Consider the following 27,736-nt stretch of genomic DNA (forward strand, 5'->3'; position numbering starts at 1 on the left):
CATAGCATGGAGGAGGGAGAGAACTCTGCCCTCTGTGGTACAGGCGGCCTTGTTGGTGGCCAGCAGGATACTCATCATCGATTGGCATTCATTGTTTTGTAGAACAGATTTATTCCAAATTCCATGTTCCTGCCTTCCAACCTTCGTCTTGTACCAATATGTAAGAATTGCCTTCAGCTCTCGTTTCCAACTGAAGTTGGTAGACTGTCTTGCCTCCCACAGAATATCTTGGCTGTCTCATTTCTGAGTTACTCAGAAACCTGTTCCAGTAACAGGTTGGTGGTGGCGGGTGGAGGGCTATACTTAGTCTAAGTGTACAGAGCACCTGTTTGTTTTGTCCTCCATCTTTTGGATCAATGCTGTGTGGGCTAATGAAGCCCTCCTGTTCCACTTGATCCCAATGTATAGATTCTTCCCCTATGGGACTGACAAGGATTTGGGCTTGATACTGTTCTACCCCTTGTTAGTGAATTGGGGATAGATCCTTGAGGTGCTTTCTACAGGAAAGAGTGGGGTGTTGATGTGGAACCAGAAAATTCCATGTTACGCATGTGTCACTTGCACCTTCTTTGACTTTTTCTAACACACCTGTGCATATAACTGACCTGAGCAGTCAGCAGCGCAGGGAATGAGAAGGCGAGATTGAGGGGAGGGCTTCGAATTCAGAGATGAAACTCTGTGTCTGATTCCAGTTTAGCTGTGGGTTCTCTTCTGTCATTCTGCCCGTCATACCGCGTTTCCTGGCGTAGTGAAAATACGCATGGACGCCCGCCCACTGAGGGGCATCAACATTTGTATATTAATAACTAACATGCCTTGTATTTTTTTTTTGTTTTTTAACATCATCTAGTTCTTCAGTTTCCCTGCTGTCGTCGCTCCATTCAAATGCTCCGTCCTTCCACTGAGTCAAAACCAGGAGTTCATGCCGTTTGTCAAGGAGTTATGTAAGCAAACCCAATTGCCTAATCTCCATGGGAACATCACCAAGTAGACCAAATTTTAGGAAATATGTCATTTATTTCAGTAAAAATATAGATTGAATAACGAGTGCTTCTAAGGGATGTTAGCCGTTGTATCTGGGAGGGCGTGCTTGCTCAGGGTGTTTCTGCATGAATCAAGACAGGGCCCGACAGCCAGGCCTAAAGGTTACCTGCCCACTTCATCAGGGAGTCTGAGCAGGGGTACGGCCCTCGTGGGTCTGTGCGCGTTGAAGGCGTCCTGATAGTCATCTGCTGCTGGGGAGCAGGTTGAGCTGCTGAGGCCATGCGAGTGACCGCCCCTGGGTGTGGACTTGGTCTCACCTCCTGCAAGTCGACCTGGGTGTGGACTTGGTCTCACCTCCTGCAAGTCGACCTGGGTGTGGACGTGGTCTCACCTCCTGCCCCTGCAGCCACAGCGATGGAGGATGAGGGAAGGTTTGAGCTTCAGCGAGGGGTTGACATTTTTCTTTGTCTTGCAACTAGGACTTGTTGCTCTCTTGTCTTGGTCTCTTTTCTAAGTTTCTGAGCTTACAAGACAGGTAAAAAAGCAATAGATGACATTGGGACTTACTCCATTGTTCTGTTTGTAATTTTCTTCATGTATTTTGGGTAGCGGAAGCCCTGACCAGGAACAGCGTGTCTCACAAAGTGGATGATTCCTCCGGGTCGATCGGAAGACGCTATGCCAGGACTGATGAGATCGGTGTGGCTTTCGGCATCACCATCGACTTCGACACAGTGAACAAGACCCCTCACACTGCCACGCTGCGGGACCGCGACTCCATGCGGCAGATCAGGGCAGAGGTACCTGCCTTGTCTCTGGGCGCTGCTCTCCCTGACTTGAGTTGGATTTTGCTGTTTCTATGCCTCTTTCCATTTGCTTATTTATTTATTTTTAATTTTAATAATAGGTTTGTATCAGACAGAACCCAGACTCCCAAGTCCCTTTGGTTTAATTATGAAAGTATCCATTAGCACTTCTCTGTTATTCATAGCCATTTGTACAGCTCTGAGCTCATTCCCTGGCAGTTTGGTTTTATAGTTGTTTGTTTATAGGGCAAGAGAAACATGATCCCAAGAGCTTGTTGCCATAGTTTTATTGGCAGGCTTTTGGGGGCTGAGACGTTTTTATCTTCCTATTTCTATAGAAACGTATGCATGAGTATGGACAAGTGTTTCTGTGTAATCCATTCAGAAGTGACTCAGCTACCAGCGACTTGACGCGGTGGGAAGGAGTCGTGGAATGGGAGCAGCACAGGGAGAGGAGGGTGGTAAGGGGACACAGAGGCCAGCGGGGGGAGCACCGCTTGGCCCTGCGTTCATCCACTCTGAGCATTTCTATTTAGAGTGCCTGTTCTGTGCTCAGCCCCATGTGGAGGTAGTGACCGGGAGAACAGTGGAGGCTGCTTTTTCCCAGAGGGCGAAATAATCTGGAAGCCGTGGACTCTGGCTTGTCTTTTCTCAAACCCTGCCTGGCTGCCCTGGACCTGCGTTCACAATGTGACCCCCAGCAGTGGCCCTGGCAGCACCGCTTAGGAGCTGGTTAGACAGCCTGTCTGCCCCAGCCCTGCTGGCGCGGGCAGAGCGAGGGCTTGGGGAGCCACTGCCGTTTTGCCAGTCTCCCCTGGCCCGCTTCCTGTGTTACTTTCTACTTAGGTTGACGTGGAGGTTTAGGATAGTGGGAAGGCTTTGCGGCAGAACTGAGTTACCCAGGGGGGCCAGGGAGCACAGTGGGCTGGAACGGTGGCCCAGGCCTGCGCTGGGGGCAGGGAATGAGTGGAGCTAAGTGGAGACTCAGGAAGTACTCTGCAGAGCTCAGCTGGTAAAGGGCCCTGTTCAGTTTCCTGGGTTCGGTGAGTCGTCTCCTGGAAGTCTTAGCAAGTTGACTGATCTTGGGTTTCTCTTTGCTTTCGCCCCAGGTCTCTGAACTGCCCACCGTAGTGCGCGATCTGGCCAGTGGCAGCATCACGTGGGCCGATGTGGAGGCCAGGTATCCCCTCTTTGAAGGGCAAGAGACTGGTAAAAAAGAGACGATCGAGGAATGAGGACAATTTTAGCAACTTTTTACTGCTTGTGCTAATAAATAAAAATAACTCTTATCATGTCCACTTTACCAAAAAACAACATCCTTCGTGGTTGCCCGAGACTGTGTCTCATCCCCAGTGGCTGCCGGATTTTACCCCCACAATTAAAGTCCAAGGAATTCCATTTGCCTGTGTGGTCCTTTTGCATTTCTCCCATTGTTTGACATCCACATGGCTTAAGGGCCAACACAATTAGCACATGTTTAAGTTAACAGCTTTGTAGGAGCATGACTTACGTTGTGTAGGAATCGCCACAGCTGCTTGGACGGCCTCCCCAGCACAAGAAAGCCTCACACAACCCTTTTCCCATCGCTCCCCACGCCAGCCGCAGCCCCAGGCAGCCACTGATCTCCTTTGTGTCTCTCTGGATTTGCATTTTCCCTTTCTCTTTTTGTGGTGAAGAGATGACAGCCCCCCGTGGGTGGAGCCGCTTCTGGGAAAGGCTGAGGTGGGGATGGGGTAGCAGGCTGTGTGCTGGTGGGCGGGGGAGAGAGGGCAAGGGCTGCTAGCCCCAGGGTTCTAAACAGAAGTCTCGGCCGGCGCCGTGGCTCAATAGGCTAATCCTCCACCTTGCGGCCCCGGCACACCGGGTTCTAGGCCAGCTCTCTGCTATGGCCAGGGAGTGCAGTGGAGGATGGCCCAGGTGCTTGGGCCCTGCACCCCATGGGAGACCAGGAGAAGCACCTGGCTCCTGCCATCGGATCAGCGCGGTGCGCCGGCTGCAGCGGCGGCCATTGGAGGGTGAACCAACGGCAAAGGAAGACCTTTCTCTCTGTCTCTCTCTCACTGTCCACTCTGCCTGTCAAAAATAATAATAAAAATAAAAATAAAAAAAATAAACAGAAGTCTCTGCTCCACTGGAGGTTCCCAGAGGGAGCCCATGACAGAAGCACCCATCGAACAGCGCCCTTGTGCTTGGCTCCACGGGCTGCCCTGGAGCCCCACCTGTCTTACCTGGCTTGGCAATTCTCAGCCGTCACTGGGTCTTGATTCTAACCTAGTAATTTGGGGTCAGGTTTATGGTACTCCATGATATAATTCAGATAGGCCGCTGAGAAGACCAGCGCTGATTTGTAAGGAAGAGGTTCCAGGCTGTGTGAATGTGAGCAGCCGTTTGTTTGTAGCGAGGACCTTGTCTGGTGCCCCGCTTCCTGTGAGCAGAGCTGGGCAGGGTGGTGGCTGCACAGCGTGCTCTCTTGTCTTGGCTGGGAAGAGCAGTGAAGCTGTGATTTCTTAGATGCACAGTCGGCTCGCCCCAGGGTCTCTCTCCTTTGTGTCTCATCTCCCAGGATGCCGGCCACCGAGCTGGAGCACAGTAGTAGATGCTCACAAGTCTGTGAGTGAGTCTCAGATTTCCAAAGCAGCGTCTGGGAAGAGAGCTTTACAGTGAGGCTTATTCCTCCCCTCACCGGTGCTCGGAGCAGCATTCATTATGAACTTGGAAGGAGCTGCGTTTCACATGAACCGAGCCCCTGTTTTCTCGCTTGTAATTCCTTACGCTTAGGCTCTGACCTGGGCTCAGATCCCGCGCTCCCACCTGTCTGCTTCCCACCGACGTGTTGACTGCCTTTCACAGCAGGTGCCTCCCTCTCAGCAGCACAACCTGAGACATCATTATGAGCTCATTAACGGGGAAAGATGTATTCAGTCCATAGTGGGATTCACCTGCGTTGGCTCGTAAAGGGACTGGAGTCGGCGAATGCGTCCATCATGAGTTACAGACTGGATGTGAAAGCTGCCAGCCCGCCTCGCTCCAGTCCTTCCCCCAGGGACAAAGTACGCTTTCTCCTAAGAGAACACCTATCCATGATTGATGACCCGAGTGAGGCAGCCGGGCGGACCAGCAGCAGAGCTCTCCCGTCCTGTGGAGCAGGCAGAGGGTGGTTTTTCAAATGCAGAGGCTCTGCCTGTGGGTTTGCATGTTGTGGTCAGGCCCAGGCTCTGTTTGAAGACTGCTGTGGCCATAGGTATGGAACCGTGAGTGAGCTAGGAAGAACGAGATGGATAGTGTCGGCTCAGTGAGGTTACTCCTGCTCCTCCCTCCCCCCAAAATGAATGCTGGGAGAGGTCCAGGTACCAGCTGGTTCCCAAGTGTGCAGGAACACTTGGGCTGGGGTCTGAGGCCTTCAGTCCGGTGGAGTGTGGAGTTGTCTGGTGAGGGCTGTGTGCCTGGCTCTGTGCAGTTCAGCACGGTCGTGGTGCTGAACAGACCCTGATGGCAAAGTACTGTGTGCAGATAGATGTTCCAGAAAAGGAGTTCATCACCAGGTCGTAGGAATACAGGAGCGGTCTCACCTCCTGAAATGGTACTAGAGATGTCACATGTCCCAGGGTCTTTGTGACAAGTTACTTTGTTCAAGTAATCACTTGCTGTAGATTTCCTTCTAGATCCTGCGGTACGGCTCCCTTGACCTGTAGGCTCTCAGGGCGGCAGTCAGTGGAGTCTGTTCCTCAGAGGACCGGATGTCCTAGAGAGAAATGCACATTGCTTTGGCTGCACCTCCGTGAAGCGCCCTGGAGGGAGAGGCGTGAGGAGCACCGTTCTGTCTCAGCCTTGTGCCAGCAGCATCTTTGCTGATTCTCTGTTAAGGCAAGTGTTTCTGGCATTGGGTCAACACCACGATGAAATCTAGTTGAAAATTCAGTAAGTGAATGGATGAATGATTTTGCTGTGTCTGGAAATTCACCTCTTGTTGGCCTGTTCAATAATTCTTGGTTACTGGGTAGCCACTGAGCCGTAATCGAGTTAAGACCATGGGGATGGAGTTCATGACTCCTCCAGAAATTGGGACATGATTTGGGAGCTGCTCTCCCATCTCACCCAGATGGTCTGTCTTCCTCGCAAGTTAAAGGGCACGCCTTTTAAAACCTGCTGCTTCAGCGTGAGGGCAGTGACTCTTAACATGCACAGGTGTGGGCCACACCTCTGGTTTAATTAACTTCCCTGAGGCGTGGCCTGGGCATCAGCATTTCTTGTCACTGCTGCACCACTAGACTCATGAGCTGACTTGCCACATGGAATGCTGGATCTGTGGCTTTGCCCAGAGGGGATTCCTCTGAGGCCATGAGTTTGTAAGAACCTCGAGTGCAGTGAGGGAAGCAGGTGTGGGGGTGGGATGGGGGTGTGGCCGCCACACCTTGCTGGACGGTGATGGGGGCTGGGGTGGCCAGAGGGCAGGGGCTGCACCGAGCTCTACTGGAAATAAAGTAAGGGGGTGCTCTGGGCCTTGGGTGTCTCATGGTCAGCTGGGGTGGCTGTCTGCTCCCCCTTGCCTCTGTCCAGGCCACAGCCTGCACCCCGTGGCGGCTGCAGGAGCTGGAGGCTGGGCAGGGAGACCTGCGGGGATTTTTTGCCAGCCAGCTCCTGCATGGTTAGGTCTGGAAACTCAGTCACTGACAACAAACGCAAAAGCAGTTATGCTAACTAAAACAATTTAGGCTAATTAAAATCTTTGGCTCATCAAAACTCACTGTTCCGCATCTGAGTGAGTTAATTGACAGTGAGATTAAGTGGAATGAAATTGTGGGAAAGGAAAAAAAAACAAAAACCCTCTGTTAACATGGGAAAAACACCGAGTGCAGCCTGGCGTCGTTTTAGGAGGGAGACTGCAGCAGGCATGTGTGCTGATACACGGAGAAGCCTTCAGTCCAGTGGAGGAGAGTGGTAGCCACTGAGCCGTAATTGAGTTAACTCCATGGGAATGGAGTTCATGACTCCTCCAGAAACTGGGACATGATTTGGGAGCTGCTCCCTTTCCTCACCGGCCACTCACAGCCCAGCAATTGCTGCGTATTGTGGATGTAGGTGTTTGAAAGGCAGGAAGATCTTCCATCTGCTGGTTCACTTCCCAAATACCTACAAGAGCTGAGGCTGGACCAGGCGGAAGCCAGGAGCCAGGCACGCCGTCCACGTCTCCCATGCACTTGGCCATCACTGGCTGCCTCCCAGCATGTACGTTAGCAGGAAGCTGGAGTCGAGCAGAGCCAGGACACGTACCCAAGCCCTCCAATACGGGATGTAGCTGTCCCAAGCCATGTCCTGGCCACTGTGTCAAAACACAGGGGCTTTTAACCTTGAATCCCTGAGTCCTTCAAGGATTTCTGCAGAAATGTCATGCACTTTTTTACTACAAAATCTATTTTTTTAAAGATTTATTTATTTATTTATTTGAAAGAGTTACACAGAGAAAGAAGGAGAGGCAGAGAGAGAGAGAGGGAGGGAGGTCTTCCATCCGATGGTTCACTCCCCAGCTGGCCACAATGGCTGGAGCTGCGCCAATCCAAAGCCAGGAGCCAGGAGCTTCTTCCAGGTCTCCTACCTGGGTGCAGGGGCCCAAGGACTTGAGCCATCCTCCACTGCTTTCCCAGCCCATAGCAGAGAGCTGGTTTGGAAGCGGAGCAGCCGGGACTCAAACTGGTGCCCATATGGGATGTTGGCACTGCAGGTGCTGGCCCCAAAATCTGTATCTTTCTAGGGCAAAGAATCTGTCACATTCCCAAGGGGCCCACTGCCCGAGTGCCGTCAGATGGGGCAGCGGGTCCTGCGGTGACGTGTGCGTCCCTAGGCGGCGCTCCCACCATCCCTGGCGCTAAACTCCACGGAGGCAGGTGGAGAGGCTGCCCGGAATCTGCTTTACGCCCAGGATTGAGATGCGTTTGGAGACCATGGGGCTAGCGGTGTTCATCTGATGAAGAGCCAGGGGTCCACCATCCACAGAGCCACTGGGGCAAGTGGGAGGTACCGGGGTGGGGCAGCAGGGGTGAGCAAGAAAGGACTGGACTCCGAGAAGCCAGAGACGGGAGCTGCGGTTGGAAGGCAGCAATGATGGGTCTTAAGCTCTGCCTTCCTGGGCACAGGGCCCTCCGTGGGGACCTGTGAGGCTGGATTGCTTATTCTGCATGGGCTTCAGGGAGCCAGGGGGTGTTCTGGGTGCCCCGCAGAGCTAATTAAGAAGCACAATTAATTACTCGGTTGTGTTTGCAGCAGAGGCTGGGGGACAGTTCTCTTCTGGAGCAGGAGTCCACAGCCCTACCTGCCCCTGCTCACACATACACTGCGGCAGGACGCCAGACTTCACCTTCCATGTCCCTGCCATGTGGGCTCTTTCTCCAAAGCGCGGGAGCCGCTGTTCAGAAAGTTCTATGCACGTGGTTTTCGTCACTCATCCATTCGAGCAGCATCGGTGGCAGACGCAGGCAGAGTCGGGCGATGGTCCAGACCAGGACAAGTGTGAGAGTGAACAGGTGCTATTCATCACTCCGGTGGCAGGTGCAATCCTGCCTCTGGCTGGAGCAGGCCCTGCCTCTGCCTACTGGAAGGCAGTAGCGGAGGCCAGGCTGTGTCCCCTGCTGGGGGACATCAACGTCCTCCTGGGCCTGGGCTCCCTGGCATGAGATTAATGTGGAGCCTGCAGGCTGTGGTGGAGACTGTCCGTACGTGGAGGTGAGGGGCTGGCCTCGGAGCTCTGGGGCCGGGAGGTGGGGGAGAGCGGGATGGGTACCCACCGTGCAGATGAAGAGCTCTCTGGGATTTCTTTGCCTCTGCCCTGTCTTGCTCGCCCCAGGCTGTGGCCTATGAGTGTTCCAGGTCTGGGTGAACAGGCAGGAGAGGCAGCTTAGTCAGCAGAGGTGCTGTGGGCAGAGGGAGCAGCGCGCTGATGGCAGCAGGAAGGCATCCTGGGCGAGGGCTGTGGAGTGGGCAGAGTTTGGGAGGGGAAGCTGTGATGGAGAGGCCACGACAGCTGCGTGGGGGACGCCTCAGGGCCCTAAGCAGAAGCCCCAACAGGAAGTCTGGAGCAAACTCAATTACCACCGGCGGTGATGTCAGCTCCCCTCTGCCCGTTCCTCCCACTGACGAGCGCGTCTCCAGTGGCCCAGCCCCTCCCGAGAATCAGGGGCACCTGCGGGCAGAGCCCGGAAACCGCAGTGGGCATGTTGATGAGTACATTTGCATGATGCAGACACGCCGTCTTCCCCTAGGGCTTCCAGAAGCAGGTCACTGGCCGTCCAGTTCTGCGGCTTGCACACGTGTGGTGGGAACAGGACGTGGGTGCTGGCTGGCTGCTGCTCCCACACCAACAGCTGTCACGTTCACCTGGGGGCTCCCTGGAAGATGGCGGCTCCCTGGGCTGCACCTCCCCCTCAAACCCGGACGCCCACCACCTGCTACATGCCTCCCGTGGCAGGTCCAGGGCTGTGCCTGGAGCAGAGGGCCCCGGCTGGAGGAGCCTCAAGTGTTTCAAAACTGCTGTCTCAACCACACAGCTCTTTACCACAAAACACTCCCAATTCTGGTTGAGCTGTCACAGACCCCAGGGCCTGTGACAGGCATAGGACGGCCTGTCCTCCTGAATGTGCCTCTTCCACTCCCTGCACCTGTCCCTCCCGGGACAGCCCCTCCCCCTCCGGCCTCCCCACCTGCTGCCCACCTGCCCATGGGCTCTGAGATGCTCAGGGCAGCAAGAGCAACACCTGCTGAGCTCCCCGGGGGGACCCAGCCTGGCTGATGAGAAGTAGCAAAGAACAAGGGAGAGCGGCTGAGGTTCTTGTCTTAGTCTGTGTTTCTAGAACAAAATACCTGAGGCTGGTCATGGGTAGAGAAAAGAGGTTTCAGGAGCCAGTGTGTGGCACAGCGGGTTAAGCCGCTGCCTGAGATGCTGGCACTTCATATCACAGCCCCAGTTCAAGTCTTGGCTGTTCCACTTAGAATCCAGCTTCCTGCAAATGCTCCTGGGAAAGTAGTGGAAGATGGCTCATGTACTTGGGCCCCTGCCACCCACGTGGGAGACCCAGATGGAGTTCTGGGCTCCTGGCTTTGACCTGGCCTGGCTCTGGCCATTACAGTCATCTGGGGACTGAACCAGCAGATGAAAGATCTCTCTTTCTCTCTCCCCATCTCTCTGTAATTCTGCCTTTCAAATAAACACATCCTTTTAAAAATTTTTTGGTTTAGTTCAAGGTTCTGCAAGCCCAAGGGTGTAGCACTAGCACTGGTGTTGGCAAAGGCCAGTGGTGGCAGGAGCCATGAGTGGATGAAATGTCACATGTCACATGTCAACAGAGTAAGCAAGGGTCGAGCTGAGACGGCCACACTCACCACGTGACAACTCGGGTGGGTGGTGCCCGGTCCAGGCTGGGAGCCCTCGCCCTGAGATTGCGGGTCAGTCCCTCTGAGTAGGATTTAGCCCCCAGCCTCATGCAGGCCTTTGGACCCCAACGTCATGTCAGTGGTTAATGGGTGGATGGCAGTGGCTGATGGCTTCAGGGTGGAGGCTTGATCATCCGGGAGGGAGGCCTTGGGGTCACAGGGGGCTTGGGCTGGGTAAGCCCCCTGGGTCTCTCTGCTTCCTGGCTGCCTCTGTGATCATCCCTTGAGCCAAGGGGGCTGCCCCATCTTGGACCGGAAGCTGAAATAAACCTTCCTCCTTCCCACGAAGCTCATCCCAGGGGACTTAGTTAAGTGAGGAGACGCTGACTAACCCACCTGCTGATGCCCCGGAACCTGACGACCTCCCCACCGAGCCCCTCCTCTTAAAGGTACCACCACACCGGCAAGCCAGCCTCCAGCTGGGAGCCCCTGGGAGCCCCGTCTGTGCTAAGGATGAGAGCTGGCTGCTGAGCTGCCCTGCCTCTCCGCCCGCCCCGCCATGCAGGAGTGGATGCGGGGAGAGCCACCCAGGCAGGACGCAAGCGCACGTCCTCAGGCCTGCTTTTCCTGTGTGCTGTTTGCAGAGCTGTTCCTTGTCAACTAGATTTTGAGTGTCTATCTGAGACAGAAACTTGTTTTACTTCTGTTTCACACCCGGCCCACAGAGGTGTTGCACACATGGGGAGTGAATGACAGGCAAATGCGTGAGGCTCCTCTCTCTGCGTCCCCTCCGGCGTTCTTGGGAGGCTGGGGTCACACACGTGGGTCACCCTGGCCTCCCGCTGCCGTCCCAGGAGTGTCTCCCTGTCTGTGGGTGTCCCTGTGTGTGTCCTAGCTCCACCGTAGACCCCTTTTTCCTACTGCTGCTGCCAGCCAGCCCCTGGGCACCAGGGTTCTGGAGGGTCCAGGCCCTCACACAGAAAACACCTTGGCCAGGGGCCCCTGGGGGGGACACCCATCCCCCTCGTTCACCTCCTGCCCTGCAGATGCTCCATCCCCTGCCCCTCCTGCTGCCACCTTTGTCGTCTCTGGGCTCACACCGCATGGCAGCCACTCTCTGGCCCCACTTGGACTTGGAGCCAGGCCGCGGTCAGGGCACTGTCTGCTCTCTCCCTGGGAGCAGGACCAGGAGCCTGGCGTGAGGAATAATTGTGGGCTGAGGCCCTGCCCAGCATTAGGAAGCAGGAGCCGAAGGGTTAAACAGGACAGCCTGAGGGCCTGCAGAGCCTGGGTGCTCCAGGCCACTAATGAGACCACTTTCCAGGAAGGAGACTTGTGCGAGCAGTAACAGGCACTAATGAGGGCTGGCGGGGCTGCCCGGAGCAGGTGCCGAACGAGTGGAAGGAGTGGAGATTTGGAGAGCTGGCCTAATGGCTCCCGCCCCATTTCAAGGGCAGAGCTCTGCAGGGCACGACCAAGGGCCCAGGTAATGAGGGGATGCGGGACTGGGCCGGGAGGAGCCTCTTCAGGCTGGGGCGAGAGCAGGTCAGGGTGGCACTGAGCCATGGGGGCAACCTGCAGGCCTCTTCACCTGGGCCGGCCCCAGACCCTGCAGGGAGCACAGGGCAGGCGGGATCCTGAGCTGAGGGTGGCCCCTCGGGAGCAGTGCCGCAGGGCTGGGACCTGGCATGGAGCCTGTGCTCTATTGAGCCCGGCTGCGTCTCTTCCTGCGCACAGAGCCCTCCTCCTGGGGCCAGGCCACTGGCAGCTCCTGGGCTCTACTGAAGCACCAGAGATGCGGACGGAGGTGGCTGTGGCTCCACTGCTGGCTGCACAGGGACACTCTGCAAGATGTGTGCGGCTTCCCTCCCTTCAGGGCACCCGGACAAGAGGAGCTGAGCTGGCATCCGCCCGGCAGTCTGCTGCCAGGGCTGGTGGAGAGACCCTGAACGAGCTACTGCAGGGCTCATCACTTTCAAGGCACTTTTCCCTGCCAAACTGTGGGGCCTTCAGTGTGTGACTGGCCCGCCGCGGGTTGGGGCGCAGCTGTCAGCAGTGCAGAGAACCAGGCGACACAGCCAGCTAATCACTTGTTCAGAGGCTTTGCAGCACACCGCTTTCCAAAACACACAAAAAATTCGCGCTGATCCGATGGCAGGAGCCAGGTGCTTCTCCTGGTCTCCCATGGGTTGCAGGGCCCAAGCACTTGGGCCATCCTCCACTGCACTCCCTGACCACAGCAGAGAGCTGGCCTGGAAGAGGGGCAACCGGGACAGAATCCGGCACCCCGGCCGGGACTAGAACCCGGTGTGCCGGCGCCGCTAGGTGGAGGATTAGCCTAGTGAGCCGCGGCGCCGGCCAGTAATTGTTTCCATAGCTGGATTGCATCTCCACCCATTCATTACGATGTATTTTCAGGGAGGGACCTTCAGCGGGGGGTTAAGGTGCTCACTCCCCACTCAGCTCACTGCTGATGCGGACCCTGATGGCCCAAGCAGCCACGTCCCTGCCACCCACGTGGGAGACCTGGGTGCAGCTCCAGGCTCCCAGTTTTGGTCGAGACCTGCCCAGGCCTTTGTGGGCATTTGGGGCGTCAACAGCTAGATGGGAACTCTCTGTCTGGCTCTCAAGTAAATTTCGATACATTTTCCTTTTTAAGCTCAACAATTACTTGTGAAATCGTTTCTTTCCCAATCAGTTGCTTACTGCATTTTACATCAAACGATAGTTGTGGAGGCCAGCGTTGTGGCATAGCTGGTAAAGCAATGTCCCATAGCAGAACACTTGTTCGTGTCCTGGCTGCTCTGCCTCCCATCCAGCTTCCTGCTAAGGTGCCTGGGAAAGCAGAGGAAGATGGGCCAAGTGTTTAGGTCCCAGAACCACGTGGGCTGTTGCAGCCAGTTAGGGAATGAACCAGCAGAAGGAAGATCCTCTCTCTCTAACTCTTTCAAATAAATGAATCTTTAATAAAAATTAAAAGTCATATCTTTAAAAAAAAAAAACCCTTAGAGCCTTCTGTCCCAGGAAACCAAATATTTTAATTTCAACTCATAAATTTATTTTGTGGCAGAGAAGTGAGTGATAAAATACTTTCAACCAAAGAAACATTTCCCTAGTGTAAATTCTGGGAAATGGAAGTGAAAGAGAGAGGGAGCGTTGTCCAGATTCCAGCTGCTAAAGTCGAGCTGGTTCCATGTGTCTGAAACAGATGAGGCTGAATGTGGTACATCGCTGAGGAGCTTAGATTCCAACCGATGTCTTTTGAAATGTGGCGGTTTCATTTTGAAATGTAAATATTGACCAAAGCCCTCCACGTGTTTTAAAACATGTAAAAAATATAAGATGTCAACTTAAAACTGGGAAGATGGGACACAGAATTTTCCTTAGTTTATTTCAGGGGAAGGTGCCTAGGGCGGAAGCCCTTCGGGAGCCAACGGCCCGAGGGCTTCTCTCTCCCGGAGCCCGGCCTGCGAAGCCACGCCCAGAAACCTCCCCATTGGTTGTTGCTGCAGAGTCCCTGCTCCCGGTTGAATGGGCCTTGCCCGGGGAGGGGGTGGGGTAGAGGAGGCTCCTCCTGGTGACAGCCCTGGGAGGACCTAGTTCCTGCCTCCACCACCTGCAGAGGACGCCCAACCACCACCCAGCTGCTGGCACGGAGTGGCAACTGACTGTGGCCCTGGGCGGGCCCTTCCCCGGCCCAGGCCTCATTTTCCTCACCTGTTAATGGGGCTACGTGAGGATCCAGAGCGAGAGGCAAACGCCCGAGGAAGCGTGCCCAGCTCTTGTCAACGTGACGTCCCTCTGTTCCCAGCGGCTCTGGTCCCCGGGAGCCCCCTTCTGCTGCGACACCAGCTCCTTCCCTCCGGTCCCCACCAGGGCCCTTGCAGCAAGGAGAGCCCAGAAAGAACAGGGAGAGGACGGGGAGCAGCCTCCAGCGGGGAGGAGTGCGGGGCCGGTGGGCGGCCGGGGGTCACACAGCGGCCGTGTGCTTGATGCTGTGGAAGCTGATCCGCGTGGGTGACGTGGGGATGGACATGCCCCGGGCCACAGGCACTCGCAGGGAGTGGTGATCCTGCCAGCGATGCCATCTTTTCCTCAGAGCCGAGCGCACCTGCGGGGCGGGCGAGGCTCAGCGGCCTGCGGGGGCGGAGCCTGGGCCTCGGGACAGGGGGACGGGTCTCCCCAGCTCCCTGCCCCTCGCTGGGCTGCTCAGGGCGGCCCCCACCCACGGCCACCCTCATACTGCGGGACCTCCCCCGACCAAGACCTTTCCCCTGGCCCCCACCTCTGCTCTGCAGCTACGCTGGAGTCCCCTGTTCTCCCCTCTCCTGGAGGAGCCTGGCGCCCATGCTCTGTTTGTGACCGACTCTGCTGCTGGACTTCAGCGTGGCAGGCCCAGAGCGCCCAGCTCCCAGGCCCTCGCCAGCGCACACACCTGGCTCAGGTCCTGCCCGCCCGTGCCCTTCCCTCCCGCCTGACAGGGAAAGCTGACAGTTCCAGTGGCTTCTGGTCCAGATCCCACCCGGTGCCTCTTGCTCTCATTTGCACTGTCACTGGAGTGTTTTACTGTAAAATGTGTGGCTCCATCACCCTCAGCATCTGGCTGGGACAGCATAAATGCCCGGATGCAGGCCACCTGTTTGCCTTTGTGGCCCTGTGTCTCTCTACCCTGCAGCCAGCCACACACTGGTCTTTGTTGGACTTGGCATCTGGGGTGGGGGGTGCTTTAACGGAAGGGCCCACCCCCGGCCCTGTGCAGGTGTGGCCGCAGGAGGGCGCTGTGTCCCTCTGGAGTATTTGGGAGCTCCTGGCCCTGGAGCTGCGTCTGCTCTTGCTTAGGCTCCCTTGGGTGCAGCCTCCCCCTCCCCCCACTGGCCCTGTGTGTGTCTCTCTCCCCAGCCAACTGCAGGGGGGACACTGCACCCCGTCCTGAGCCAAGCTTTACCGCCTGGGGGTGTGGCCTATTCATCAGTGTGGGAGGAGTGGGCCCTGAATCCATGAAGCCCTGTATGGTCCATGCCTCTCCTCTTTCTGGAAGCTTCCTCCTCTCACTGCCTCTGCCTTTCTCTCCCCTGAAGTCCTGCAGCCAGGGAACCCTGCCCACCCTGCTCCCTGCACCCCGGCTCCTGGCTCCCTGGGACTTGTGGCCTCCTCGGCTGGCTCTAGCCCCTGCTCCCCTAAGGCTGGGGCTGTTTCTCAGGCCTCCCTCTCCCTCCTCCAGGGCAGAACTGGAGAGCCAGGGACCTGGCTCTTCTGAAAGGCTGGGCAGCTGGCACTGCCCTTGAGTGGAGGGTGAGGCCCAGAGCCCAGGCCACCCCGAGGGCCACCCTCGTACCTCTCCGTTGAAGAAACAGTAGAAGACGGACACAAAGAAACCCTGCAAAGCAAGGAGGTGCCGTCAGTGCCGGGGCAGAGTTGGGTGGGGCCTTAGGACACAGGTAGAAGGGGGTCCAGCCTGGGGTGGGCCTCGGCAGAGCAGGTGCGGGGACACCTGAGCTCTGGGTGGGGCTGATAGGGCCTGGGCTCAGAGCAGGGCACTCCAGCAGCAGGTGGGGCTGGGGGCCGGGAGTGTGCCTGCTTTATCTCCACCTGTGTGTTCACACTGAACCCCACGTGTGCCAGTCCTGGTTCCCAGGGCTCCCCAGGGGCCACAGCCGGCCGAGCGCCTCACCTGGAAGGACTGCAGGAAGGAGTTGAAGTAGATGAACACAATCTGTGCCAGGTCGTCCTCCCCGGGGTTGATGAAGAAGAGCATGTAGGTGATGCCCAGCAGGGGCAGGAGGACCAGGGTGGCCTTCACCGCCTTCCTGGGGACGGCAGGGTGGGGACACGGGCCTGAGGCCACGCGACAGGCAGGCATGCAGGCTGGGAAGGCTTCTTTGGGGGCTCAAGCGAGCTCCCGGTGGGGACTTAGTGGGCGTGGCCTGCAGGCAGCCGGCCGTCACCAGGGCTGCTCATTCCACCCAGGCACCGCGTGCTCACGCACCTGTACTGCATCGTCTCCGAGGTGGTGGACGCTCGCAGCTTTGTCATTAGGATCCTGACGATGTTGAACAGAAATACAAAGTTTATCTGGAAGGAAGAAGGCAGAGAAGGAGCCAGGAAGGAAGGGCCTTGGCCTGGGAATGAGCAAGGAGGCAGCCCCCTCCCCCAGAGCCCCGCAAACCTACACCCCAGGCACACCTGCTGGGACCCGCTGCCTCGCCTCCCCTCTCGGCCCCATTAGATCCAGCATCTGCCACTTCTCCACCTCCAGACTCAGGGAGGAGCAGCAGTGAAGCCGAGAGCGAAGGCTTCTCTCCCCCGGATGCGGTTCCCAGAAGACCCCCCAGCCCGACCCCACACTCTGAGGCTCTGCCCCAGCCCTGGCCCCTCTGCTCAGCAGGCTCCCGGTGAGCTGCCTGGCTCTGGGTTAGCCCCAGGGCCTGCCACCTGCATGGAGTGATTAATGAGCATGAGACCAAGGAAGGTCTCTCCCCACCGGCTCCTGAGCCTCTGCAGACACCTCGAGGCTAGGAAGATGGACAGGCCGCTGGGCGGATCCGGGCTCTGGGAGGGGCCTCATCTATCTTCGTTCTGTGCTTCCTTCCTCATCAGAGTCTGGCTCTGAGCCTGCCGCATGCAAGGGCTGCCGTGTCACCCCCCTGCTGCATGGGTCTCTGTGGGCCTATGGTGTCTGTAGACCCGTGCTGTGTGCCTGCGTCCAGGGCTGGGGGCCTGGAGCCCGCCTGCGCTCTCTGCACTCTGTGCATGCAGGAAGGAGTGGCAGTGTGTGCAGGCCAGGCTCTGGGACCATCTCCTCCGAAAGTGCTCATGGGCCAGAGAGAGCCGCCTGTGGGCTCCTGCATGCACACACATGTGCACACACACACACACACACACCCCCTCTGAGTCTCTGTCTAGAAAATCCACTGCTCCCTAAGCCCATGCTGGGCCCCACTAACACCCTAAGTTCTGGATCCCAGGCTGGGAGTGGGAGACACGGGCAGACATCATGGGACTGCCATCCCTGTAACCTTTGGGAACTCCCAGGCTTGAGGGTGGCTGTGGGGCAGGAGGGCTCGGGGTCCCCTTCAGCCGTGGCCTGGCAAGCCCAGCAGAGCCTGCAGGGGGGTGCCCATGGCCTGCCACTCCCACTTTCTCTGAAGACGCACCCAACATCTAGCTCCTGGGCTTCTGGCATCTTCCCTTGGATCACGGGTCATAAGTCACCTTAGCGCACTGATCAATCCTAATTTTCTTACACAAGTAATGCAAAGTACTTGACCTTTCCCAATTCTTCCCGACTTCTCTGAGTCTCTACTGTTGGAATCAAAATGCATCCTCATTTCTGCCACATTTCTTTGTATTAGAGATTATTCACCCAGCACCCATCAATACACTAACTAGTTTATTTAATTATCCACTCAGTGCTCCATCCCTCCACCCACCAAGTCATTTTATCCATCTTCCACCCGTCCGTCCGTCTGTCCGTCCGCGCATCACTGCAGCAAGCAGCTCCTGGGCACCCCGTGGCTACAGGGCCTGCTCCTTATGCCGAGAGATGGGCCGGCACAGAGGCCTGTGTCAGGCACTGGGAGCCAGGCCTGAGCCCTCCTCAAACGAGGCAGGTGTTCAGTGAGCCCACCCCGCCCCCCTCGGCTGCGTTCTTTGCTTTGTAGCAAGTTTCCCAGCCTCCCTCTTTACCACATCAGGGGCGGCGCTGCTGCAGACGCTCTCTTTCTCTCCAGGGAACTTCTGACCGCCCTGGGCTCCCCCTTCTTGGACTCCACCCTTCCCTGCCCACTGCACCCCAGATCCTCCCTGTACACTGCTGCTGGACCCTAACCTTGTCAAGCTTGGTTTCTGCTTCTCTTTAATCATTCAGTGAATCAACTTACCACGTGGCAGGCTCTGAGTTGACATGGTCCCTGCTTGGGGCCTAGCTGAGGGTGGGTGGCAACGGGGGTGGGGTGGCAGGTTGCCTGTCTCCTAAGAGGTCGGGAAGGCCTGGGGAAAAGGCCAGAGAACTGGGCACTGAGAAGGAGGCACCGTCGGCTGGTGAGGGCGGCCTGCTGGGAGGAGACGGCCCCGGATGGCAGCCGGTGTGCCTGTGGCTGCGGGGGACATTGCAGGCCCTAGACCAGTGCAGCTGGGAGCCGGTATGGTAAAATCCACTCCCTTCTGCAGCAAGCCCCTCACAGGGCCCTCCGACCCAGCCTGGAATGTCCGCAGGGGTGGGCAGGGCACAGCCCAGGTCCCTGGAAGAGCTGCCCTGAGCAGTGGAGCCTGCCTCAGTGCCCTCTCTCCTGGCATTGGCAGCTCGGTCCCCCATGGCTGTGGACACCTTGTACTCCCTGATGTGGGTCGAGGCCTTGCGCCCTCCCTGGTTCTGTTCCTTAGGCAGCAGCCTTGTGAGGCAGATACCACCATGAGCCCCATTTTATGGATGCACAGTTGAGGTTCCAAAGGGTGCGTAAGTTCCCCATGCCCTGGAGTTGGCAGGGCGTGGGGCTGTGCTTTGAACCCAGGCAGCTGGCTTCGGCAGCTTCTCCTAACCCCAGCGTCATGCTCTGCTCCTGCAGCAGCCACGCGCAGGACCCTGGGTCACCAGCATGCACCCCCAGTCCACGAGGCCTCACAGCCACTCGTGAGGCAGGGACACCTCCCCGTGTTGCAGGTGGGACACTCAGGTGCCAAGAGGGCAAAGGGCATCCTCAGGATCAAACCCCACTTCCCAGGGCCCGCCTCCTGGGAATATACCTCCACGATATACCACACGGCACCTGCCTCTCTGCAGCAAGGCAAAGAAAAAGAAATGGACCCCGCCCACTGGTTCTCAGCCCTCCGTGTGTGAGCCACCCTGAGACCCCGCCATACCTGCTGGAGGGCCAGGGCACTTGCTATGTCACCATGCCATGGCGTCTCAGGTCTCACTGTCCCTAAACCTTCACTGCGTGCACTGTGCAGAAACAGGGAGGGCAGCAAAGAGAGGAAGGGAAGAAGGAAGGGTAGAAGGGGAGGAAGGGGGGAGGGGGAGGGGGGAGGGAACGGGAGGGAAGGAGGAGGAGGGGAGGAAAGGAGAGAGGAGGGGAGGGAAGGGAAGGGGAGGGACGGGAAGGGAGGAGGGAAGAAAAGGAAAGAGGAGGAGAGGGGAGGGGAGGGGAGAAGAGGGGAAGGGAGGGGAGGGGGGAACAGCCAGGGGTCCTGGCCCACCTGCCCTCCTTGGCTTCTGAAGCGGCTTCTACTGTCTTTAACCCGGCTTGGGAGAGGAGGTCCCGCCCTTGGGAGGGTCTCTGTGCTAGGTACCAAGTAGATTTCCTGCAACCTCACTCAGGTCTTCTCACCCCTGCCCAGCCTCAGCTCCCTGCCCCACACATTCACACACCTGTCTGCGCCACAGGGGTCTGTGCGGCCCTGTGGTCTGTCCCCAGGGAGCCTAGACCATGGGAGATGGTGCCCCAGCAGCCGGGAGTGGGGGACAGTCTGCTGCTTAGCCCCGGATCCTCACGGGGCACCTCTGGTTTTCCCCTCCTATTGGCATTTTCCAGGCAAATCTCAAGGGGCTCAATCCTGAGCGTTACTGTGCCCCAGGCTCTGGCTGGGCCGCAGAGCAAGCCCAGACCACAGGCACTGAGGGTGTGAGGACCCAAGTTATGAGGACAGAGCCTGTGGTGGGCTCAGCATGGAACCTGGAACCACGGCTCGGGGGCCAACACTGGACCCAAAGGGAACAACAAGCAAAGGGTTCCGAGCTGAGGCGGGGGTGGCAAGAGTGAGGGCGGCGGGCAAGAGCAAGTCCAGCGGCACACTGGCCCCTGCCCGCATCACTTCCTCATCACCCGTCCACATCCGGCTGTCACGACTGGCTCACTCCCTTGCCTCGGCTGCCATCTGGGCCAGCTTTCTTTGGCGGGTCCCAGGCTCATCAGAGCCCCTGTACCAGCCAACAGCTGGCTGGGAGGGGACATGTCTCATGGGGGTTCTGCACACTGAGCATGATAATCTCTGCCCTCGTTAACTGCTGGCAGGGACTGGCTCCTGCCTTCCGTGAAAGCAGCCATGAGGTCGGTTTCAGGCAGTGGGTGGCAGCCTCCCTTGTCCTCTAGGGGCAGGCGAATCCGGAGAAGAGCAGGGACAGAAAGGAGATAAGCAGCTGTCAGCAAGGGAGGCAAAAGCACGCCCCGTGAGGCACCTGCTGTGGGCAAGTGGCCAGTGGCCATTCTCTCCGAGTTAAAGGAGCGTAGCCCTTTAAGGCAGCTGGTACACACAGGAGCCTGAAATTGCTGAGCCTGAAATAAGTCTTACGTAAATGCCAAGTTCTTATGGGGCTTTTTTGTATGTTTCTTTTTTTTAAATGTACAATATATAATGGGCTCTTTTTACTTTTTTTTTTTTTTCCCAGAATGCAGCCTCTACTTAAACTCTGTCTTAATTAAAGCTCGTTGTGGATCAAAGACGTGGAGGCAATTATACCTTAGACGCGGATACATCTGGGAAAGGGCGGGCAGCTGGACAAGGAACAATTGCTCGTTACGCTTCCTTCTGGGATGGCTGCTCCAGGCTGGGGGCGGTGGGCTGGGCCCCAGAGGGGAGGGTAGCATGGTGGGGGAGGGGGAAGGCATGCAAAAGACTTGGTGCTGGGCCCTTCTGTTGCCTCAGGGACCTGCTCACCTGGCCAGCTCAACCTGGTGCTAGCAAGTGGACGTCAGACCCGGGACAGCTAGAAACCCCCGGGTCAGATCCTTTGTGGCCCAGAAGAAGAGTTCAAGGTGCAGAGAGGCACAGGGGCTGCCCCAGGGCACAAAGCATGAGGGAGAGGCCAGGGTCCCAGAAGAGTGCAGGCTAGGAGCCAGCAGGCAGACTGGGTGTGGAGAGCAGCCCCGGCCATGTTTTGCCCAGAGTCAGCCTGGCTGGGTCCTCTGCTGTCCTCCCGGAGCCCAGCCCCATCTGTCCCCGCCCCCACTGAGGACCTACCAGGAGCACAAGGATGATGGGGCCCTGGTAGATGTAGTCCACCAGGTCTCCGGGCTCCTTGCCAAACCAGCACCTATGGAGAGGGGGGTGGTGCAGTGAGTGGTCAGTGGAGGAGGAGCCAGGCGACCACTGCAGGTGTGGGCTCAGGGTTCTCTGACCCCTCCTGAGACCCAAGCTTCAGGGCTGCCCCTTCCTCAATGGACAGCGCAGCCCCCTGCCCATCCTCGCCTGGCCCCTGGCTGTCTTTTGCTCTATCTGGTGGGTCTGGTCTCCCCAGCCAGGTGGACGGCAGACTCTGGGTCTCCTCTACGTCCCCCTCCGTCCCCTGTGTCATCTCAGACTGCTGGATGCCGAGCTGGGCACGCAGGAGGCACAGGAGTGAAGTGAGAGCCAGGCTCCCCCTTGCTGGCCCAGTGCCCAGCTCGCTCTGTACCACCTGTTCCCCCGTGGCTGCAAACCCATGGCTCTGCGTGCCAGGCGCTCAGCTGCACACAGCAGCAAATGTGGAGGTGGAACGGTCCCTCCCAAGCTGGGTCTTCAAACTGAGCCCCCAGCACTCCACAAAGGGAGCCTGCTGCCTGGCCCGCCTCCCTGGCTGGCACACGCTTGTTTATTCTCCTGGATGCTAGTCCGGGGAGAAGGACGAAGAGCTGGGCCAGGAGGACCCAGGCGAGCTCCGCCAGCAATTACTGGACCTTGGCAAAGGACCATGAACTTCAGGAAACTCAGAGGGCATCCAGGGCACACCGGCCTCCACTAGGAGCCTCCTGGCTGCCTCCCAGCACTGAGGTTTCCACCTCTGCTTGCACACCCCGTTTGAAGGAAGCTCACTACCTACCAAAGAGGCTCTCTTTTTCTTGGGCAGTTTTCACCTTTACAAGCTCTTTCTAAAGTAGGACTTCTGGGACTGTACCCCAAACCCCGCTGCTCACCCCAGCCCCGGAGACCCCTTGGAGACTGGCACTTGGAGAGTGATGATAACCTCTTCTCTCTGCTCCTGGCATCTGACTTCCTGGCTGCTCTCACTGGCCGGCCTGTGGCCACAGCTGCTGCCTCCTGGGCATGGCTATCACAGTCTGGGGCAGGGACACCCTGGCGTGGACACTATGCCCACGCGGAGACTGGGGTGTCAGCTAACACAAGCTCTCGTCGACTGTTCCATGCTCACTGATGCAGCCTGGGATGGTGTCTGTACCGCACGCCCCAGGCCTTCCAGCACTGTCCCACCCAGCTTTGAGGAACAGACTTACCCAAGGCCATAGGTATCACTTGAAAGAACCATGAGTCCTTACTAAACTCAGGAAACAGTCACGTGAGACCTGCCACGCGAGTACCCCGGGTGCCCAAATGCTTAAGGACAACCAGAAAGTGACTCTGTGCTGGCAAGGCCCCAAGGCTTGGCAGACCCCAGGGCTGACCTGTCCCTGCTCCCTCCCCACCACGCCCCCATGGCCATGGCCAGCCCGCCCACTTACTGCTCATTCTCATAGTAGAGTTTGCCGACAGCCCAGGCGATGATGATGGGGCAGGGGATGCCTGGAAGAAGAACAGACATGCGCTGCTGTGGACAGACAGATGGACAGGGACCCTCCTGTAGACCACGAGAGGCTGGGATCCCATTTTGGCTCTTCCCAGTGGGGGTCACGCATACCCCCAGAGGCCCCCATGTCACGAGATCACCATCCCCACTCTCAGCCACGCTCTATGAGCAGGAGTGGCAGCCAGCCAGTCTCCCTTTGAAGGCAGAGACAAGGTTCTTTGGGCTGGTCATCACAGGCTGGGAGGGCGACTGCCTGGAGCATCCTTTTGGTGCTTTGTCCCTACCAGCTTGGAGGAAATGGCTGCACCCTCAGGACGGGCTGGGCTCTGGTCCTTGGACCAAGGTGAAGGGAGATGACCCTGTCGGCCATCCGCCCCCCACCCGCTAGGCCCCACTGCCCCCAAGACCCTCACACCATCCGATGAAGAGGAAGAGCCACTTGCGCAGGCGCTCTGTGGAGTAGGTCATGGCGATGGCCGTGTGCAGGTAGCAGCCCTCTACGAACATCCAGAAGAAGTTGGTGACCACAAAGTAGTTGAAGGTGGCGGTGATGCAGCGGCACCACACCTGCTCCCGGGACAGGGCCGTCAGTGGCTGCCTGGGGCCCAGGCAGGACTATTCCCACCCCCAGGCAGGACCACGGCTTCCAACCCGACTGCCACTCGCAGGGGAGGTGTTCTTCCCCGGGTCTCTATCACTCCTTTGGGTTCAGCTAAGAAACCCTTCTCCCCTGGACTGGGGTGCTTCCAGTTCTCCCCAACTCCTTCCAGTGTCTCTTTTTAATAGAGAGAGGGAGCCTGGCTCTGAGCTTCCTGCAGGCACAGGCTGGAACAGAACGCTCAGTGTTTTGATCTTCACTGGACTTTGCAGTCGCTTCTCCCTGGCTGGCTCTCACAGCCCTGGGCCCATGCTGAGCTGCCAGCCGCTCTGGATCTTTCCCAAGGGTCCCATCCCTAAAGACACCTGCCCCCTGCCCCCTGCCTCACTTCTTCTCCAAGGTAACGACATCTGATTCATCCAGGTGAATGTGGAGCTGGAAGGCTCTCCATGTGTAACTGAACTTGTTTGGTACCGAGGTGGGGCTCAATGGGGGGCAGTTAAGGGTCACAGCTGGTGGGCATTGGCCCAGGTGCAGGCCATCCAAAGGAAATGTGTTGAGACATCTCCACGGTGAGCCAAAGCACTCCGTGTCGGCCCCACTTGGGTCTACAGTTTTACAGGGACCTGGACAAGTCCAACAGTGATTGACAGGTGCGGGGTGGAGACCTGACGTGAGGCCTCATGGCAGCGTGTGCCCTGGGTGAGCCCCTTAACCTCTCTTACACAGTTTTCATGGCTGTGTCATGGGAAAATAGTCCCCATAGGTGTCCAGTCGGGATTAAGTGAGACAAAGCTCAACAGAGGTCAGTTCCAGCCTCCTTTTCCCTGAGGGGTCTTTTGTGTGTGTGTGTGAGGTTGGGGTGGGGGGTGGGGGGGGTGGAATCAGCAAGACCTGGATAACCCAAACCTGGTCTGGTTAACCCAGCTCCTGAGCGCCCCATCCGGCAGGCCCACCCCTGCCCCCAGCCCTGGAGGCACAATGCATCTAAGTGCAGGGCAGAGAGGTGGGCAGCCCCACAGCCCAGACCCCACCCCTAGGCCCAGCCCACGTGTCCCCGGGCGGCAACCTCGTTGCTCTCGTGCACTTCGTGGTCGATGAGCTGCAGCAGGAACCAGGCGACGTTGCGTAGGATGAAGGTGGTGATGAGGTTCCAGTGGATTACGTTCCGCAGACAGCGGATGCTCCTGTGGGCGGCCGGGGCCAGGGCTCAGTGGGGCTCAGCTCTCCGACGCGGCAAGAGCAGGGCTGCCCTTCTCACCCATGGTGGTCAAGGGCGGGCCTCTCAGAGCCCAGCTGCCCCTTGCACCCTCAGAGCCTGGCAGTGGGCAGTGCCCTGGCACCTGGTCCACTGGCCCCTGGGCCCCTGGGGTGGGGGGAGGTCAGAGTGCCCAGGAGAGGCGAAAGGGCTGCTGGGGGTGCAGGGGTGAGGAGGAAGCAGGCCAGGAGGGTGGACTCACCGCAGGGCCAGGAAAAGCAGGAAGGCGGCCACCAGGGCTGCCATGGAGACGCAGTGGCCCAGGTAATTGACAACAAGGGCGATGCGGTAGTGCAGGTCGTACTTCCTCTGCTGGATGGACAGACAGACAGCTCACGTTATTAGCAGCATGTTCTCCAGGCAGGCAAATGCTTTCCCTCTGAACGTGATCTTCATCTGGGGGAAAAGTTCCAGCCCCTTCAGGGACTGTGTTGGGATGGAGCTGGGAAGTTTTGGGTCAGGAACTGGGCGTGGCTTTAAAGGGGAGGAGGTTGGCGCCCCAGGCAGCACAGAGCAGGGAGCAGAGCAAGGCTGGGCTCAGCGGGGCGTGGCTTCCCAGGAGCTTGGCTGCTGTGGGGCTGCACTGCTGTCCGGGTGGAGTCACGGACTCAGAGTGAGACACGGAGGCTGAGGGGCAGCCTGTGAGCACTGGGAGAAGGGCTCACCTGGTCTTTCCCTTTCAGGGTCACCTGTCGCCTGTGCCTGCTGGTGACACGTGTGCCTCGATGAGTGCTCCACGTCCCCCTTCCTGACCCCGCCGCAGTGTCACTGAGCCCGGGGTGGGACACCAGGGACAGGAGGTGCAGAGGGGAGTGGTTGGGTGACACAAGGGCTGGCTCTGAGTCCAACCTGTGTCCTGACACCTGTGTGGGGACCGACCACTCACCTTGTCATCAAAAATGGGCTCACACTGAGAGTAGTTGATCCTCAAAGCCCACGTCCCATTCTCCAAGCATTCACGATAGGCATTCCCTGCAAAAGATGCCAACCGCCAAATCAGGCCACTCTGCTCCTCAAGAACCATCCCTGGCTCCCTGGTGCCCGCAGGACAAAGATAGGGTCCTTGGCTCTATAGGGCCAGGAGACACAGTGCATGTGTGCAAGCTGACACGCGCCGCCTGTGTGAAAACGGCACCAAAGGCTTCTCTCACAGAGTAGCTCAAAGAGAAATGGCTATAGCCCATTTTAGGTGTAATCTGCGACTAGCAATTTGTATACTTTGCTTCATTTTGTTTCTTTGCTTCAAAGCTGAACCTGATTGTGAGAATTTGGGTGCAGCTTTCAGCACCAAATAATCCCCATCCTTAGGGCAATCAACTCACATTAGAGGCCCTCCTCCCCACACTGTAATGCGAGCTTCCCTGAGTGTGGCACGTGTTTGCCACGTACCCAGCCCCCTCTGACTACTCAAGACATGCTTGTCCATTTAACACTCACGACAACTCTACGAAGCAGGTACTGACTGACACGGTGTTAACCCATTTCACAGAGGTGAAAACCAAGGCACAAAGGGATGAAGCTGCCTGTCAAGGAGACAAAGAAGACAAGAGGATTCCAACCCCTGAGGCCTAGCTTCAGGTTTTGTCCTCAGTCTTTTGAGTTACGGGGGCCTAGGAATAAGGGAAATCCAGGAGCCCAGGGTGGCGCGGCGCCACTGCCTGGGGCCAACACAAGTCAGGCACCAGCCTCTGTATTAACAGCCAGAATGAGGGATGGGAAGATACTTTTCAGCATCAATGCCTGGTTTATAGAAGTGCAGTTTCAGCAAACGGAATGTGGGGGGGAATCCTTGAACTCACCTTTCTCTCGGTTCTAACTCTGACGTCCAAGATCTGGGTCCTAAACTGCCCCCTGTGGTGAGCCCGCCCTCCCCACGAGGACGCCGTGGCCCTCAGCCTGCCTCTGCACCACATCACGTCAGTGTGCACCCTCTACCCCCTGCCCTCACCCCGAACCACAGAATCCACCTGCTCCACTGTTGGGGCAACTGGGACCAGATTTATTTATTTATGTATTTGAAAGAGAGAGGGGGAGAGACTGGCAGAGAGATCTTCCATTCATTGCTTCACTCCTTAGATGGCCACAGCAGCCAGGCCAAAACCAGGAGCCAGGAGCTTCATCCGGGTCTCCCACGTGAGTGGCAGGGGCCCAAGCCCTTGGGCCATCCTCTGTTGCTTTTCCCAGGTGCATTAGCAAGGAGCTGGATCAGAAGTGGAGCAGATGGGACACGAACCGGCACCCACGTGGGTTGCTGGCATTGCAGGCAGCGGCTTTACCTGCTATGCCACAGTGCCGGCCCCTGTTCCTGGACGTTTTAACTTATGTTATCTATGTATATGTGATAAGGCGAATGAGAAGAATGAGCTCACAGGGCAGAGTCACGGAGCTGGAGTGGGGACTGAGGGTTGAGCTGCGATTCTGGGATCCTGAAGTTACCAGGCAGAGCGTGCGTGCACAGCAGTGGGGTGATCAGGGAGCACTCGCTGCGGGCAGACGCAGCGGAGGGGAGTCTTGCTCAATCGCTTTCTAATTGGCTGCCCTGAGCTCACTGAAGTCTCAGTCCCGGGGTTGCTCCTGGCCAATCCCTGCCTCCAGGCCTGTCAGTGTGTGGGCCGTCTCTGGCAGGGCCCCCATGTGAGTCAGCCAGGGCACCCCCAGAGGGAGGAGAGCTGCTCCCCACCCCGCCCACAGCGCCCGGTTCCACTGGTAGGCGTGGAGGGCCCTCTGCTTAGGGACATTCATGCACCTGCTGGGGAGGGCCGGGGAGTCCATGGGCTGTAGGAGTCAGGCTGTTGGGGAAGGCAGGTCTTTCTACAAAATGAACTGTCCCTTCCTATAGGGGTCCAGAAACCATCTGGCAATGTCCAGATGTGGCTCAGATGCAGACACATTCACCTTCTGAGGCTGCCTACAGTGATGTGATCTTGCTCCGCTAGGTCACTTCCTCCAGGAAGGCCTCCTGGATTGCTCTCATTCCACAGCTCTTTCTCTCTCTCCTGAGCACCCCTACTCTGCCCGCACCCCACACTCCAGCCCTGGCCTTGTGACCAGCACTCAGTCATTCTGTTCTCTCTGATGACTGTGGGGGCTCCCTGAGGATGGAGCCTCGGAATACACACTTCCTAAGTGTGCTATCTCTCGTGCAACACTGACCGTGGGGCGGGCTGTAGGCGGGAGGGGGTCAGGGCAGAGACACTGCTGCTCACAGACCTTTCCCCCTCCTCAAACCAGTG

General features: G+C 57.8%; 2 protein-coding genes across 11 annotated transcripts in view; one reads left to right on the forward strand and one right to left on the reverse strand.

Annotated features, from left to right (window-relative positions):
* GARS1 (glycyl-tRNA synthetase 1) overlaps nucleotides 1-3,183 on the forward strand; it is a 40,254-nt gene extending 37,071 nt beyond the window's left edge. The window contains exons 15-17 of the mRNA XM_070059401.2: nucleotides 851-944; nucleotides 1,594-1,784; nucleotides 2,900-3,183. Of these exons, the coding sequence (XP_069915502.1) occupies nucleotides 851-944; nucleotides 1,594-1,784; nucleotides 2,900-3,025 (411 nt within the window). The 3' untranslated portion in view covers nucleotides 3,026-3,183. The remainder of the gene's footprint in view (nucleotides 1-850; nucleotides 945-1,593; nucleotides 1,785-2,899) is intronic.
* Nucleotides 3,184-13,169: 9,986 nt separating this feature from the next.
* The window catches only part of CRHR2 (corticotropin releasing hormone receptor 2), a 38,264-nt gene continuing 23,697 nt past the window's right edge, over nucleotides 13,170-27,736 (reverse strand). For 2 of the 10 annotated variants that reach the window (XM_008261603.5, XM_008261605.5), the window contains 10 exons: nucleotides 25,390-25,475; nucleotides 24,706-24,815; nucleotides 24,315-24,432; nucleotides 23,061-23,214; nucleotides 22,583-22,643; nucleotides 21,108-21,180; nucleotides 16,138-16,223; nucleotides 15,823-15,958; nucleotides 15,487-15,528; nucleotides 13,170-14,262 (listed from right to left, as the gene is read on the reverse strand). In XM_008261603.5, coding sequence (XP_008259825.2) covers nucleotides 14,122-14,262; nucleotides 15,487-15,528; nucleotides 15,823-15,958; nucleotides 16,138-16,223; nucleotides 21,108-21,180; nucleotides 22,583-22,643; nucleotides 23,061-23,214; nucleotides 24,315-24,432; nucleotides 24,706-24,815; nucleotides 25,390-25,475 — 1,007 coding nt within the window. In that variant the 3' untranslated portion in view covers nucleotides 13,170-14,121. The remainder of the gene's footprint in view (nucleotides 14,263-15,486; nucleotides 15,529-15,822; nucleotides 15,959-16,137; nucleotides 16,224-21,107; nucleotides 21,181-22,582; nucleotides 22,644-23,060; nucleotides 23,215-24,314; nucleotides 24,433-24,705; nucleotides 24,816-25,389; nucleotides 25,476-27,736) is intronic. The other 8 variants (XM_008261604.5, XM_002713736.6, XM_008261600.5 and 5 more) reach the window with 6 other exon arrangements.

The sequence above is a fragment of the Oryctolagus cuniculus genome, chromosome 16, assembly GCF_051225735.1.
Source record: "Oryctolagus cuniculus isolate XC-2025 breed Fujian yellow rabbit chromosome 16, ASM5122573v1, whole genome shotgun sequence".
Lineage (NCBI taxonomy): Eukaryota > Metazoa > Chordata > Mammalia > Lagomorpha > Leporidae > Oryctolagus > Oryctolagus cuniculus.